The sequence below is a fragment of the Rhamphochromis longiceps genome, linkage group LG16 (genome assembly GCF_057381845.1).
Source record: "Rhamphochromis longiceps isolate RC_006_pf linkage group LG16, R_longiceps_female_GT1.1, whole genome shotgun sequence".
Lineage (NCBI taxonomy): Eukaryota > Metazoa > Chordata > Actinopteri > Cichliformes > Cichlidae > Rhamphochromis > Rhamphochromis longiceps.
In genome coordinates, this window is record NC_140572.1 from 39,250,911 (window position 1) to 39,264,370 (window position 13,460).

Below are 13,460 nucleotides of genomic sequence, written 5' to 3' on the forward strand. Positions count from 1 at the left end.
TAGAAGCGAAGAAGCTTGAGTGACGGGCATGTTGGCGAATAGCATGGCTTTGTTTTCATGGGGCGTGGTTTTAAGAACACTGTTTACTTCCTGATCGCGTCTATCAAAAAATGGCCTCTCTTGACAGGGTAAAAGTGTTGGTTTTGGGAGATTCCGGTGAGTTATGAACTATTTTCACAAGCAAAACCTTTACTACTGTCTGCTGTTATTTATAAGGACACTTGCTTATTCTGAACGGAACTCGCTCACTTATAAAACTCTTAATCTTTAAGTAGGAGACCGACGCTGTGGTCAGTTTGCTGCTGTGGCAGTTAAAGCTACGGATAAACATCACGTAACACACCTGTCATGTCTAAGCTCACGGGTAATTTTCACAATAAAGGTACATCGGCGAGCGACGCTGAATTTTAATACCCGTCATTTTTACATCGGTCACTTTGCGGCAGGTGGATGTAAGTAGAGTGTTTGGGTGTGAAACGATTCCACATCAAGAGTTTAAATTCCACAGAAACACGTTTTGCCGAATCAGAGAGCCACACCCTACAGATGATTACGGATACTCACTGATGTTGTTCCGGAGATGTGCTCTGCTGGAAGCCGAGTCTGTCGTAAACTGACTCGATGTTTCGGTGGAGGTCAGTCTTCCAGTCAGCAGCAGCTGTAGAGTCTATTCATAATTTAAATCCATTAATATCGATCAGCTACACAAAAATGTTTAACCTGCTGTGCCTTGCATCAGCTCCTTTTATCCAGTATCATTTTGTGCTCTTTGCAGGGGTTGGCAAGTCTTCCTTGGTCCATCTGCTATGTCAGAATCAAGTTTTGGGAAATCCATCGTGGACTGTTGGCTGCTCTGTAGATGTGCGGGTAAGCAGGTCCAGCATCTTCTACTTTACAAAGCCCTGCTGGCCTTTTATTTTAAACTCGTATAAAACACGACAGAACACACTAACGAGAGGGAGACAGGTGTAACGGTGAACCTGAAAGGAACAGGTGCACAGGTTTAAATACCAGGGTGTCAGGGGTGATCTGTGACAGAAGGATAGCAGCAAGAGTGAGAGGGCAGGTAATGAGGCCTGCTATGATGTATAGTTTGGTGACTGACAAAAAGATAGGAGGTAGAGCTGAAGGTGTTCAGGTGTTCGGTGGGAGTGACCGGGATGGACAGGTTTAGAAATGAGTCCATCAGAGGGACGAGGCTGGGATGGTTTAGGCATGTGCAGAGAGGTAAGAGTGAGATGGCGCCCGATGAGCTATTGATGTCGAAATAATTATTCTACTCCAGGTTCAAGACTATAAGGAGGGAACCCCAGAGGAGAAAACCTTCTACATTGAACTCTGGGATGTTGGAGGATCCGTTGGCAACGCCAGCAGCGTCAAAAGCACGAGAGCAGTCTTCTACAACTCGGTTAACGGTAAACACTTACAGACAGATCTGAAAGCATTGATTTCATCAGTGACGTGTTATTGAGACATGCTCTTCATGTTTGGGTTCTTTTAGGAATTATATTGGTCCACGATCTGACCAATAAGAAGTCCTCTCAGAATCTGTACCGTTGGTCACTGGAAGCTTTGAATAAGGATTCCTCTCCAACTGGAGTCATCATTTCAAACGGGTGAGCAGATCTGTGTGTTCGACATCGCCCGTCTTCATTCAGAATAATAAACAGAAAACATGGCTAATGTGGAAGCTTCGATATTTGACTGCAGCGACTATGACAGAGAGCAGTTTGCAGAGAATCCGGTGCCTTTGCTGTTGATCGGGACCAAGTTTGACCAAATTCCAGAAAACAAGCGCAGTGAAGTCCTCACTCGGACGGCTTTCTTGTCCGAAGACTTCAATGCAGAAGAAATCAATCTTGTAAGTCGCCTCACTCTGCTCTACGAGCTCTCAGCTTCAGCTCCTTTAAACCAATGAATCCGTTTCATTCATTGTTTATCTCTCACATAAAGCACAACTCATGTTTAGCACTCATAAAAAAGGAAACTAGACTAATGATGAAAATAAAGCGGCGATTCACACACTCACACACCACCTACGTTTTTCAGTCAAAAACAAATCCTAGTTCGCAACAATAAAAACAACACATGTATCATAAACATCACAGCATCAGTAAGCTCCTCTCTGTCCTGTGTCTGGTCCTCCAGCCTAAAATAAAACATGTGGAAGCTGCTGTGGTCAGTTTCACTGCGGGAGCTGAACGCTTTTGGTGTTGTGTTGTTTTCCCAGGACTGCACCAACCCCAGATACCTGGCTGCAGGCACCTCAAACGCTGTGAAACTCAGCAGGTTCTTTGACAAGGTGAGAGCTGTGAGCTGCGTCACTGCGGTCTGTCAGGCAGGCCGTGACTCAGGCTGCGTCCACACTAGCCCAGATTGATTAGGGTTAGGGGGGAATGTTTTCAGATGAAAACGCCGTTCCGGCTCTTCGAAACGTCGCGGCAAAATGTGGAGGAAAAGCAGCGAGTGTTTTAAATGGACTCACAATGAGGTGGAGTTGTTGCTGCGAGTAACACAAAAGTACAAAGTGGCAACAGTGAGTGAGAATTAAAGAATTCTTTGTTGCTATCTTTGTTTAATTAGTCACATGACTGCATCACATGACTAACATGCGTCATCATTTTAGAAAGTCTCTGTTTTCAAATGTGTGCGTCTCAGTGTGGACGGGAGGCCAAAACGGAGAGACGAGGTTGCGTTTTCAAACAAAAATGCATTAGTGTGGACGCAGCATCACACGCGTGTGTGCACCTCCGTCTTTGTGCTGCGGTTACACGTGTGGATTTATCGAGAGCTGTCAAACAGGGACAAACATCATTTGGGCTTCACGTTTATTTTCAATCATAGACCTGGAGGATAAATGTCTCACATTAATGGGAGTCCTTTCTCTTGACGTGTACGTGTGTTCTGACTCGTATTAAACCTTTCAACAGGTAATAGAGAAAAGATATTTCACCAGAGATCCCAGTCAGGTCAGTTTGTTTTCTCTTTTTTCTGTCCAGTCAGTCGTAGCAGTTTTGGTAAAAGGTTGAAGGTGACCTGTTTCCCACTTTCTCTGCAGATGACTGGCTTCACAGACAGAAAACGGTTCAACTTCAAAAGTTTGCACTATGACTGAGACCTGTGATCAGACCCCGCCCACTCAGACACGCGCTGGAAGTGAATCTAGAAAAGTTTATAAAAGCTGGAAATGACATGTGAAGAAGGTGCTGAGGACAGAATGAAGAGGCACGCTTTGAGCTTTTTATTACACCATCATGAATGAGACCACACGTTTTTAGAACATATGCTTTACTGCTCCTCTGACTCGTGCATCATTCCTGCTCCTCCATTGTTTGCTTGATCCACGGGATGAAGGAGCTGACTTTAGTATAGACATGCGGGTACTGTGGATTATTGCAGTCCTCTGCCAAGGTGAAGGCTGTTATACCCTGAGGCTTTGTGTTGCAGATAAGTGGCCCACCGGAGTCTCCCTACAAAGAAAGACTTGATTGAGCGATCTGTGTAAAGGTTGCACATTTTACATGAATAAAAGACTAAACCTGTATTTGAGTTATTAGCTGCTGGGCTGCTTTTGTTATTTCGTTACCTGGCAAACACCTCCGTCCCGTCTGGTAAACTTGGTGCATATCATGTGACCAGAGTTAAAGTGTTTTTGCCAAATGTGTTTGCACTCAGTGCTGAACTGCATCTTCTCTGTGGCTTCTTTTAGGACATTTGAACGAGATCCATTAGCTCTGGTTAGTCCCCAGCCGGCCACAGCACATTTAATGTTGGCGGGTGTTTCCCCGTTCTTCTTAGGCAGTCCTATGGTCCTCACGTACTTATTCAGCGTGGCGTTCTTCTTCAACTGTCAAAGAGAATCAGTGAAAGTTGCTCCTGCATCAGTTCAACACATGAACCCAGTGCACAGGGAATCAGGTCACTTTAAACTTTTTCACTTTACCTTCAGTAACATGATGTCATTGTTTAAGTTCCCAGTGAACCCTGGATGAGCGAAATACTCGTCCACTTCGATGCGTTGCTGAGTTCTCTCTTTCTTGGTGATGTCGTGTGCTCCGAGCACCACGGTGCAAGAACCCCAGGTCTCATTTCTGAACAAGAAACACAAAGTTCAAAGAAGCGTCTGCAGTCGCACTGATACTACGGATGGTGTGAATCATAATATCGACACAAATGAAGGTCCATGCAGTCTTCTCAGTGTGTTGCAGCGCTCCAACACCGTTAGACAAAAACAGTTATATATATACACCATATAAAAAGCGTACTTGCAGTGAGCTGCAGTCAGAACAAAGTCCCTCTGAATAAGGATCCCTCCACATGAATGTACTCCCCGATACTGGACTGACACCATGTACGGTCTGGAGTGGGGCTTTGCCTCCCTGCCACCGACTATGCCGCTCTCAGCAGCCCCTTACAGGAGAGCAAAGGTCAAATCAAAACAGCGACCACAGAAAATTCTTCATTTTGGCCTTTAAAGAAGTGGGAAACTGTATTTCAGCGCAGGTCTAAAATATCCTGTCATTGAAACTCTGCCAGTCTTCTTACCTGTGAGGGAGATTTGCAGAAAGACGTAAAGGATGCAGCAGATCATGGTGGGACAGACGCTGCAGGCTTGCAGTGACCCCCCCACTCCACACGTCTCTTTTTATAACACGCCTCCCACAACAGAAACTTTGTGGTCAGAAGTTTCTGCACGGATATCACACCTTTGTCTGCACCGCTGCATGTAACAGGTGGTGGTGCATCACACACCTCCAATCATTTACCAGCAGAACATTATTTCTGTTTTCAGGATGAATTAGAGTCTGGATCATTCATTTATTATTATTATTAATTCATATTTTCAATTATGTATATAAATATATCTAAACACGATTCAATAAAAGGACGAAATGTTACGATGCAGTGCTTCATATACAGAAGGTCTTGAGGGATTGCTGCTATGAGGAAACTTTACCAGCAGGACATCGTTGTGTGCCTCAACTTCACAGGCTGTTTCGGTCTTTTATCACAAGCTGTTCTGCCATTTTTTAGTTTCTCTTTACCTTCCTTGGTTGGGTTTAGAGATTAGGAATCTAGTCTGGATTGTCATATTAAAATTTTAGGACACATCGTCAGTAGTGGACGTTGGATTCCTCGGGTGTTTTGGCCATTATCACTAGACACTCACCCAAGGAGGCCCTGTCACTGGTTTATGTTATAATGTTATTTCTCTTCTTCTTTCTGTTGTTTAGTTTTCTACAGTTTATTTTATCAATTCACCACAAAAGTTCTACTTATCTCTTTCATATTTAAAGAGCCTCACTTCTTCAAAGGGATAGAAAAGGTGATAGCAAGAAGTAAGACAAAAGAGACAAGATAGGAGCGAGGAGAGCCGGAAGGGGGGCGCCTGATCTGGCATCCCACACCTCCCGCCGGATCCTGCTGTACGCTCTGCCTCCCCTCTGCCTCCCAGAAAAAGGGAGGAGCAGAGGGGAGAAGAGTGAAAATTCTAGTGTTGGGCTTTCTATGATTCTGAAGCCCCCTGTTGAGGCAGGCCCACCACGGGTTGATCAATCCTGGGCGTGTCTCGCGGTTAGCTGACTGCCTTAGCTGCACGAGTGATGTCAGCCCTTTTTAACAAAAGACAAATGCTGATGGATACTGACGCTCCTCTTGGTTGGTGAAAGGTTGAGCAATGATGGATTTTCTTTTGCTCTCAACTTTCTCGGCTACACACCTGAGGACCTGGTTGTGTCTCCATGTGGATCTGACCTGAGTACGGCTGGTCCTACAACCATCCAACATGTGCTTGAGTGGCTGGTGTCCCGATTCTTTCTTGATGTGCTGAGAAAGAACAACCAAAACTCAGAGCAGGTCCAGTCAACAACAATGATTTATTAAGCACATGCATGGGGGGATGTACACAAGACCACCTTCTGTGTCGATCTCCATAGAGGAAGCACACAGGCTCCACTATTTTAAGGGCTGAAGGGCTAAACCTGCCCTGTCTGCATAAGCAAAGTTTATTATCCTGCAACAGTGACAGTTAAGTTCAACCCCTTCTAAGGCACTCATGTTTGCACTTCACTTACAGTCTCAATGCTCTTTCACCCCCAATCTGTTTCCTCTTATTCTCTTTTAGCAGAGTAAAAATAGGCAACGTTCTCTGCAGGTCTGCACAGTTTCAGTCTGGCTAAGCATTGCAATAACCTCTGATACAGTTTATCACGGAAAAACAAAATCCACAGCCAATAAGCACTAGAGAATGTGTTTTCTTACATCTTACTCTGACTGTCACTGGGCAGGCGTGTGCACTGTTACAAGCAAAACACTTCTGGTAATACCCTATAATCCTGCACATTTCATTAGCAGCTGGATTAATATGGCCTTTGCTAAAATATTACTTCATGATATATTCTCCACCTTCGAAGAAAGTCACAATACAGCTGACGCCGCTACTCCCCTGCCAGCTCGGCCGATCTCACCTCCAACAACAGCATCATGGGTGCGGGGCCTTCCAGTCCCGCGTCCATGGCCCTTGCTATCACCCTCTCGGTCAGCCGTCTGATACAGGGAAGGCAGCAACAGCTGCACGTGACCAGGATAACTATAAAGACTGTACACAGGGGGCAGGATGGGTCCTTTCCAAACCACAGCTGCAGATTTATTGGGGAAGGCAGCACATCGTATGTCGCTTGGATGAAACGTAGTCTATTAGACCCATTCCCCAGATTTCACTCCATGAGAGTTTCCTCTTTCCCACACTCTCCCAGTTCATCCAGCGACTCTGCTTGGCCAGCGCTACGGCTCTGGCATGTCTGACTGTTTCCTCCTGCCGACGCACCTCCTCCACCACCATTTTTCAACCTTCGGTTACAGATGCCTGTTGCCACCGAGGTGTTACTGCTCCAAGACCAAATCCTCCTCTGCCCTGCTGGACGTGACCCACCACGTCACGACGGTGAAGAGCAGATTTGGCCTGTAGCACAGATGTGGCCGGGGTCTCGGGAGGCCGTAAGTGACATCTCAAGCCTCACTTTTGCACATTTAATGTCCTCCACCAGACTAGTGATAGGCAATGACAGTATAGAGTCCAACACTGCTGAGGCATTTGGGAAGTCCGAGCCACGTGCTCGCGTAGGAGCTCACCAGCCTCTCCAGTCGATTGGCATGACTGAGTGAGACCTGATACGTCGTCAGTGGCCGCAGTAGTCTGGGAGTGCAGTGTTTTAATCTGGCCGTTAGCCTTGTTCTGCCGTGGTTGTTCAAGTTGCCAGGTATCATATATTCATATTTTCAATTATATATAAACACAATATATTTTATACTGTCTGTGGTTTTATGAGACCCTGAACATTGGTCCTGAGGGTTTGTCTCATCGGCTGTCTGTTGACTGCATGTGCTTTAAAGTAAGCCGTCTGGGTTGGTGGTAAATAACCGAATGGAAAGTGTGTGTCAAGGCCAAATTAACCACAGTGCACACAAAGGTGATCACACCTCTCACTGTGAACCTTACACACATTTGTGCCACTCTATTCTCTCCGGAGCTCGCTTGTTGTTTCTAAAGAAAAATGTCAGTGATGTGAGATGGACATGAATATACAGAACATAATGAGCAGGAGATCGATCTATCTATCTATCTATCTATCTATCTATCTATCTATCTATCTATCTATCTATCTATCTATCTATCTATCTATCTATCTATCTATCTATCTATCTATCTGTGTGTGTTTAATATATATACATAATAGTCATTTCTTCAGTAAACTATATTGTTTTCAATAATTTAGCTTTAAATTACTTGAAAATTATATATTTCCACAGAAAAGCCATAAAATTGTGACGAGTATTTGTGGTTTCCGTGGAATTGGAGGCGTTTTCTGCAAACAGTTATTAGTTTGATTCTAAGGAAAAGTTCAGTGATGTGTGGGTGGACATGCATGCTCCAGGAACATGACACCCACAGACAGACAGAGCCTTTACCCATCAGTGGGAGGAAGATGATGAGCACTTTCAGCAGCGACACTGCTCCTCTTCCTCTGGGCGGTGTCAGTGTGGCGCCATCCACAGGTCAAACCTCAACACTGCACCTGATCCAAATGCACAAGTTTTGCTGGGGTCAGTGTCACTGCTGGTACCTGGACCCTACAGAGGGTGGTCCGACTGCTCCAAGATGTCACATCAACACGTGCCATTCCCAGGTTTACGGCGTCTCTCAGCACAATCTCAGGATCAAGGAGGAGGTTCCAGAGCCCAGCAAAACGACCTGCAGCAGACGACTGGTGTGAATGTCTCCGAACAATCAGAAACAGACTTTGTGGTCACAAATTTTGAAGCCATCCTGATAACCTTATCCCACCAACGATGTGGTGATCCAACTTTTTTCAGTGTATTTAAAAAGATCCTCTGGAAAAGATTAGAATTCTTGTAAATGAGTTCAATACACAAAAGCACATGAACAGCAGAAACATACATTTACAGATAAATAATAGCAGAAAAGCAAAGTGAAGCGAGCCCCAGTCAATTGTCAGTTTTGCACTTTGTTCTGATTAAATCTCCATCCCTGGTGTTACATAACCTTCTGGCACATCCATCACTCTCCGAGCTGTTCCCAACATCAATCATTTATTTGGGTCTTTTTTGACAGTTTTAAGACCAGAACTCTGGAAAACGATCAAACATACAGCAAAGAGAAAACAATTCCTCTTCCTGACAGCTTTGTCGGGTTCGCTGTCAGGGGTGGGCTACTATACCCGTTAAAGAAGGGTTTTTCACAGTTTTGGCAACTGCAGATGGGAAACAAGTGTCCCAGGTGCACTCTCAGGCAAAGTGTGTTTACTTTATGGGGTAGAGATGGATGCTTCACCACCTGCTGGCAGCAGAGAGGCTCCCAGCTGCAGCCCAGCCCATACTTGTGAATAATATTTGATCTAAAGATGTGGATCTTGGGATTTTAAACATGCAGGTTAAAAGCTTATCAGTGTGGTTCCATTTATATAAACACTCCAGTGCAGATGTACAGAGAGAGGATACGAGTATATATGATTACATAGTGTATATGTGAGTATATGTCTGGTGCACACAGGTATATATGTCATAAACATCCACAACAACTTCCTGAGGGCCCGGCGTCCTCTAATAGGCCCTTTGTCTGTCTCCTGTCTCCAGGATTCTGGATTTAGTGTTGGAAAACCTGAAGACAGTCCTCCCTGGAATCACAGTGTCCCTCAGTTTGTTAGTCCACCTTCTTCCATCCATCCCTCGTCATCACATCTTTGTTTTTGGTTAGGGTTTGTGTTTTTAAAAATCTATTTTCCATTTTGTTTGTGTCACAGTTTTGTTTTCATTCAGTTTAGTGTCGGTGTGTCCCGGCCTGGAAGGCCTTACCTTCTTTCATTTATCCAACCACACTGTTAGTTTCTCATGTGTGTGTTATTGTCTGCTTGCTTTCACATGTTTCCCAGTTTTGAATTGTTCCGTATCCGAGGTGTGATCCCAGGTTCTCCTGTTCTTTTCCTCTGACCTTGTTCAGCACTGACAAACTCAAAGGCTTTAACACGTTTAATGGTCGGCTGGTAAAAACTACCCGAAAAAGAAAAATCTGCAAAATCTGAACAAAACTGAAAATGTGGATGAAAAATGTATAAAGAAGAAAATAAAATTTAAAAAACATGTTAAAAATCAATTAATTTAAGAACAAAAAAGAAAAATATGAACACTTTTAATGGTTCTTTGATATTCTGTGCGAAGATCAATGATGCCATTGATTCAGCCCCACAGGGCTCAGCCAGCCTCAGAACCAAGCCCGGCCGTGCACACACACACATAAACGACACAAAGACGCACATGCACGCTCGCCCATCTGAAGTGTGGTGAGCAGAGCAAAGGGAAAAAGAGTCGTGACAAGAGTCTCTGAAATGTTGAACTTATTTTATTTTAAAAAACAATTTAAAAAAGAGATTCTGGGAGGCCAAAAATGTTTCAAGCTTTATTATTTAGTCGTTAACAAGAGAACCGAGTTTAATTCACCTCAGTTCAGCTGTGACAAAACTACAGTTAAAGCAAATGATTGGTTTGTTTTACCAACACAACATTGGTTTAGTTTCACTTCTCTCCGTCATTCAGGACACTTCTTCTTTTTTATTCAAACATACAGACGTTTCACATTAACCATGTTGAAACTAATGCCTGAAAAAAAATCCTTTATTTTTTCATTGTTTCCTTGATCCAGGGGATGAAGAAACGGACTTTAGTGAACACGTGGGGGTAGCTGAGATCAGTGCAGTCCTCTGGTGAGGTGTAAGCTGTTACACCTTGAAGCTTATTCTTGCAGATGAGTGGTCCACCAGAGTCTCCCTACAAAACAGGCAACAGAAAAACTTCCCTCAGTCAGTAGCAGTTATTATTCATCACTAAACGTTCAGTAGTTAGTCTGCTTCACATGTGACATACCCGGCAGACGCCTCCACTTTTTTTGGTAAAGTTGGTGCAAATCATGTGATCAGAATTAAAATATTGCTGCCAAATGTTTTCACAGTTAGACGTGGCCTCTATGTTCTCTGTGGCTTCCTTTAACACATTTGAGGGACAGTCATGAGCTGTAGTCCATCCCCAGCCTGCCACAGCACATTTCATGTTAGCTGATGTTTTTCCTTCAGGCAGGCCGATGGTCTTCACGTTCTTACTGAGTTTGGCTTTCTTTTTCAACTGTGGACACAGTGTGTTTGAGAGAGCAGTTACTTCCTGATTTTAGGTTAAAATAATATCTCCTACCTCACTGCATAATGCAGCGTGACAGATATACTGCCAACAGTGCTTCACAGTGAGGTTAGCCCAAATATTCATTTTATTATGAAGCTTTAAACACTCTTAGTTTTACCTTCAGTAACATGATGTCATATTCGTATTGTCCAGTGAACCCTGGATGAGCGAAATACTCGTCCACTTCGATGCGTTGCTGAGTTCTCTCTTTCTTGGTGATGTCGTGTGCTCCGAGCACCACGGTGCAAGAACCCCAGGTCTCATTTCTGAACAAGAAACACAAAGTTCAAAGAAGCGTCTGCAGTCGCACTGATACTACGGATGGTGTGAATCATAATATCGACACAAATGAAGGTCCATGCAGTCTTCTCAGTGTGTTGCAGCGCTCCAACACCGTTAGACAAAAACAGTTATATATATACACCATATAAAAAGCGTACTTGCAGTGAGCTGCAGTCAGAACAAAGTCCCTCTGAATAAGGATCCCTCCACATGAATGTACTCCCCGATACTGGACTGACACCATGTACGGTCTGGAGTGGGGCTTTGCCTCCCTGCCACCGACTATGCCGCTCTCAGCAGCCCCTTACAGGAGAGCAAAGGTCAAATCAAAACAGCGACCACAGAAAATTCTTCATTTTGGCCTTTAAAGAAGTGGGAAACTGTATTTCAGCGCAGGTCTAAAATATCCTGTCATTGAAACTCTGCCAGTCTTCTTACCTGTGAGGGAGATTTGCAGAAAGACGTAAAGGATGCAGCAGATCATGGTGGGACAGACGCTGCAGGCTTGCAGTGACCCCCCCACTCCACACGTCTCTTTTTATAACACGCCTCCCACAACAGAAACTTTGTGGTCAGAAGTTTCTGCACGGATATCACACCTTTGTCTGCACCGCTGCATGTAACAGGTGGTGGTGCATCACACACCTCCAATCATTTACCAGCAGAACATTATTTCTGTTTTCAGGATGATACAAAGAGCCTGGAAGAAACTGCTGTTGTGATTTGTTACTATGTAAATATGACTGAACTGAATGAAATGCTACCTGATGCCCCCTGACACACACATTTTCTACTCTTGTGCTACTTGGGTGGTGCTAAATAACTGGATGGAAATGTGTATGTAGGTCATGTTAACCACAGTGCACACAAAGGTGATCACACCTCTCACCATGAGCCTTACACACTCCAAAGCTTGCTCAAATAAAATGTTACAGTTCTGAGAAGCTAGTGTATACTTTAAAGTTTTTAAATGAAACAACTTACTGAAGAATTTTACTGAGCTTGGTGACCTAAGAGGTGATTGCTTGATGTCTTTGCAGGTCTATTTCCTATTTTCTTTCCAGGCTTGTTTAACATGTAAGTGATCAATCATTTGACCTCATGTTTGTGCAGCTTTGGCTGCATTTTAACTTTTTCTCCTCGGTGCAACGAGGACCAAGATGAGCGCTGTCAGAGCTACAAACCAGGTGAGCTCCAAAGGAAAAGTAATAGTGATCAGCAAACCTGATTGGTCAGGATATATTCAAACTGGAGTGTTTTTTTCTAATGTTTGCTCGACGTTAGTGAGTGAGACTGGGCGGTTGCTGGTAGAGGTGTGAGGTGTGTCTGCATGTTGAGTTTATGGTGTTTCTGATGTCTTTGTGTTGTAATGGTTTAGTTTTTTGTACGTAGTTTTTAGTTTAGTTGTGTTTTTTCCTTCTAAGTTACTCCCAGCCCAGGTTTCCTGTCCTGTGTCGCATCCTTGCGTCTCGTCTCTCTTTCCTGTTTACACTGCCCCTCCTCGTGTATTGTGCTGTCATATATGATCCCTTCCACCCTCCCTATTCACCTTTATGTCCTTATATTGTCTCAGTTTTCCTCTGTCCTCACTCAGGCGTCGTGTTTGTGCTTCCCTGTGTTCTGTGTGTTCCTATTATGATGTTTTGTGAAGCTTTTATTGAAAAATGGTTCATTACTCAAAGCTTTCCAACACAGTCCTCTCTGCTGACCTCTGCTGGACAAAAATATGAAGAGCAGTTTGAATCCACAGCTTATAATGAGCTGCTTTGTCATGATTGGCTGCTCTGCAGAGCTTCTGGCTGATGTGACGCTTTGATCTGTTGTTTTGGGTGAAAGCATGACGTTCTGTCTGTTTTGATATAAATAATCTAGATCCGTGCAGAAACTTCTGACCACCTCGTTTAAACATGTCCCGTGGTCTGGTCTCCTTTTGCGTTTGACTTCTTGATGTTTTTTATTAATAAAAATAAAAAACATACTATATATAACAATTAGGGGTGCAACGATACTCGTATCGATATTGAACCGTTCGATACAGTGCTTTCGGTTCGGTACACATATGTATGGAACAATACAAAATTTTTAATCTATTTTATCAACTTTCCTTCTGACGATGCTGTCTGTGTTGAGCGCTCAGTGGATCTGCGTTCGACTACTCCGCCTAGGCTGCACTGTCGAGCGCAGATTCACTGAGCGCAGGGCAAGCTAGCAAGACAGAAGCTAATCTCCTTGCAACATGGCAAACTGAACCTCCCCCACCCTCATTCAGATGTGGCGTTTGGAACTATTTTGGTCTTCATGTGACGTATGACCCTGAAGGTAAGCGCGTCATGGACTAAAGTAAAACAGTATGTTGGATGTGCCACGCAATGCTCAATTACATGGGTGGGAGCTAGTGTGTTAGCGCAGTTAGCTCGTTAACATGTTGACGC

General features: G+C 44.1%; 3 protein-coding genes across 4 annotated transcripts; 1 reads left to right on the forward strand and 2 right to left on the reverse strand.

Annotated features, from left to right (window-relative positions):
• The first annotated feature begins 5 nt into the window (after nt 1-5).
• On the forward strand, nt 6-3,547 carry rabl3 (RAB, member of RAS oncogene family-like 3). 2 transcript variants are annotated; one of them, XM_085384088.1, is made up of 9 exons: nt 70-156; nt 509-635; nt 776-867; nt 1,286-1,415; nt 1,502-1,616; nt 1,711-1,861; nt 2,231-2,302; nt 2,931-2,969; nt 3,059-3,547. In XM_085384088.1, the coding sequence occupies exons 2-9, from the start codon at nt 581-583 to the stop codon at nt 3,113-3,115; spliced, it is 711 nt and encodes a 236-aa protein (XP_085240214.1). In that variant the 5' UTR covers nt 70-156; nt 509-580; the 3' UTR covers nt 3,116-3,547. The 2 variants fall into 2 exon arrangements, with proteins under 2 accessions (XP_085240215.1, XP_085240214.1); XM_085384089.1 differs by lacking the exon at nt 509-635 and having other exon boundaries at nt 6-156.
• On the reverse strand, nt 3,462-4,737 carry LOC146651669 (granzyme G-like). Its single transcript, XM_085384090.1, has 3 exons — nt 4,266-4,737; nt 3,944-4,091; nt 3,462-3,847 (listed from the first exon to the last, which is right to left on the reverse strand). Exons 1-3 carry the CDS (start codon nt 4,349-4,351, stop codon nt 3,575-3,577), a joined length of 507 nt encoding a protein of 168 aa, XP_085240216.1. The 5' UTR covers nt 4,352-4,737; the 3' UTR covers nt 3,462-3,574.
• A 5,269-nt stretch (nt 4,738-10,006) lies between these two features.
• LOC146651670 (cathepsin G-like) lies at nt 10,007-11,616 on the reverse strand. The gene is made up of 4 exons (XM_085384797.1): nt 11,187-11,616; nt 10,865-11,012; nt 10,438-10,692; nt 10,007-10,341 (listed from the first exon to the last, which is right to left on the reverse strand). Exons 1-4 carry the CDS (start codon nt 11,270-11,272, stop codon nt 10,189-10,191), a joined length of 642 nt encoding a protein of 213 aa, XP_085240923.1. The 5' UTR covers nt 11,273-11,616; the 3' UTR covers nt 10,007-10,188.
• Nucleotides 11,617-13,460: the final 1,844 nt, after the last annotated feature.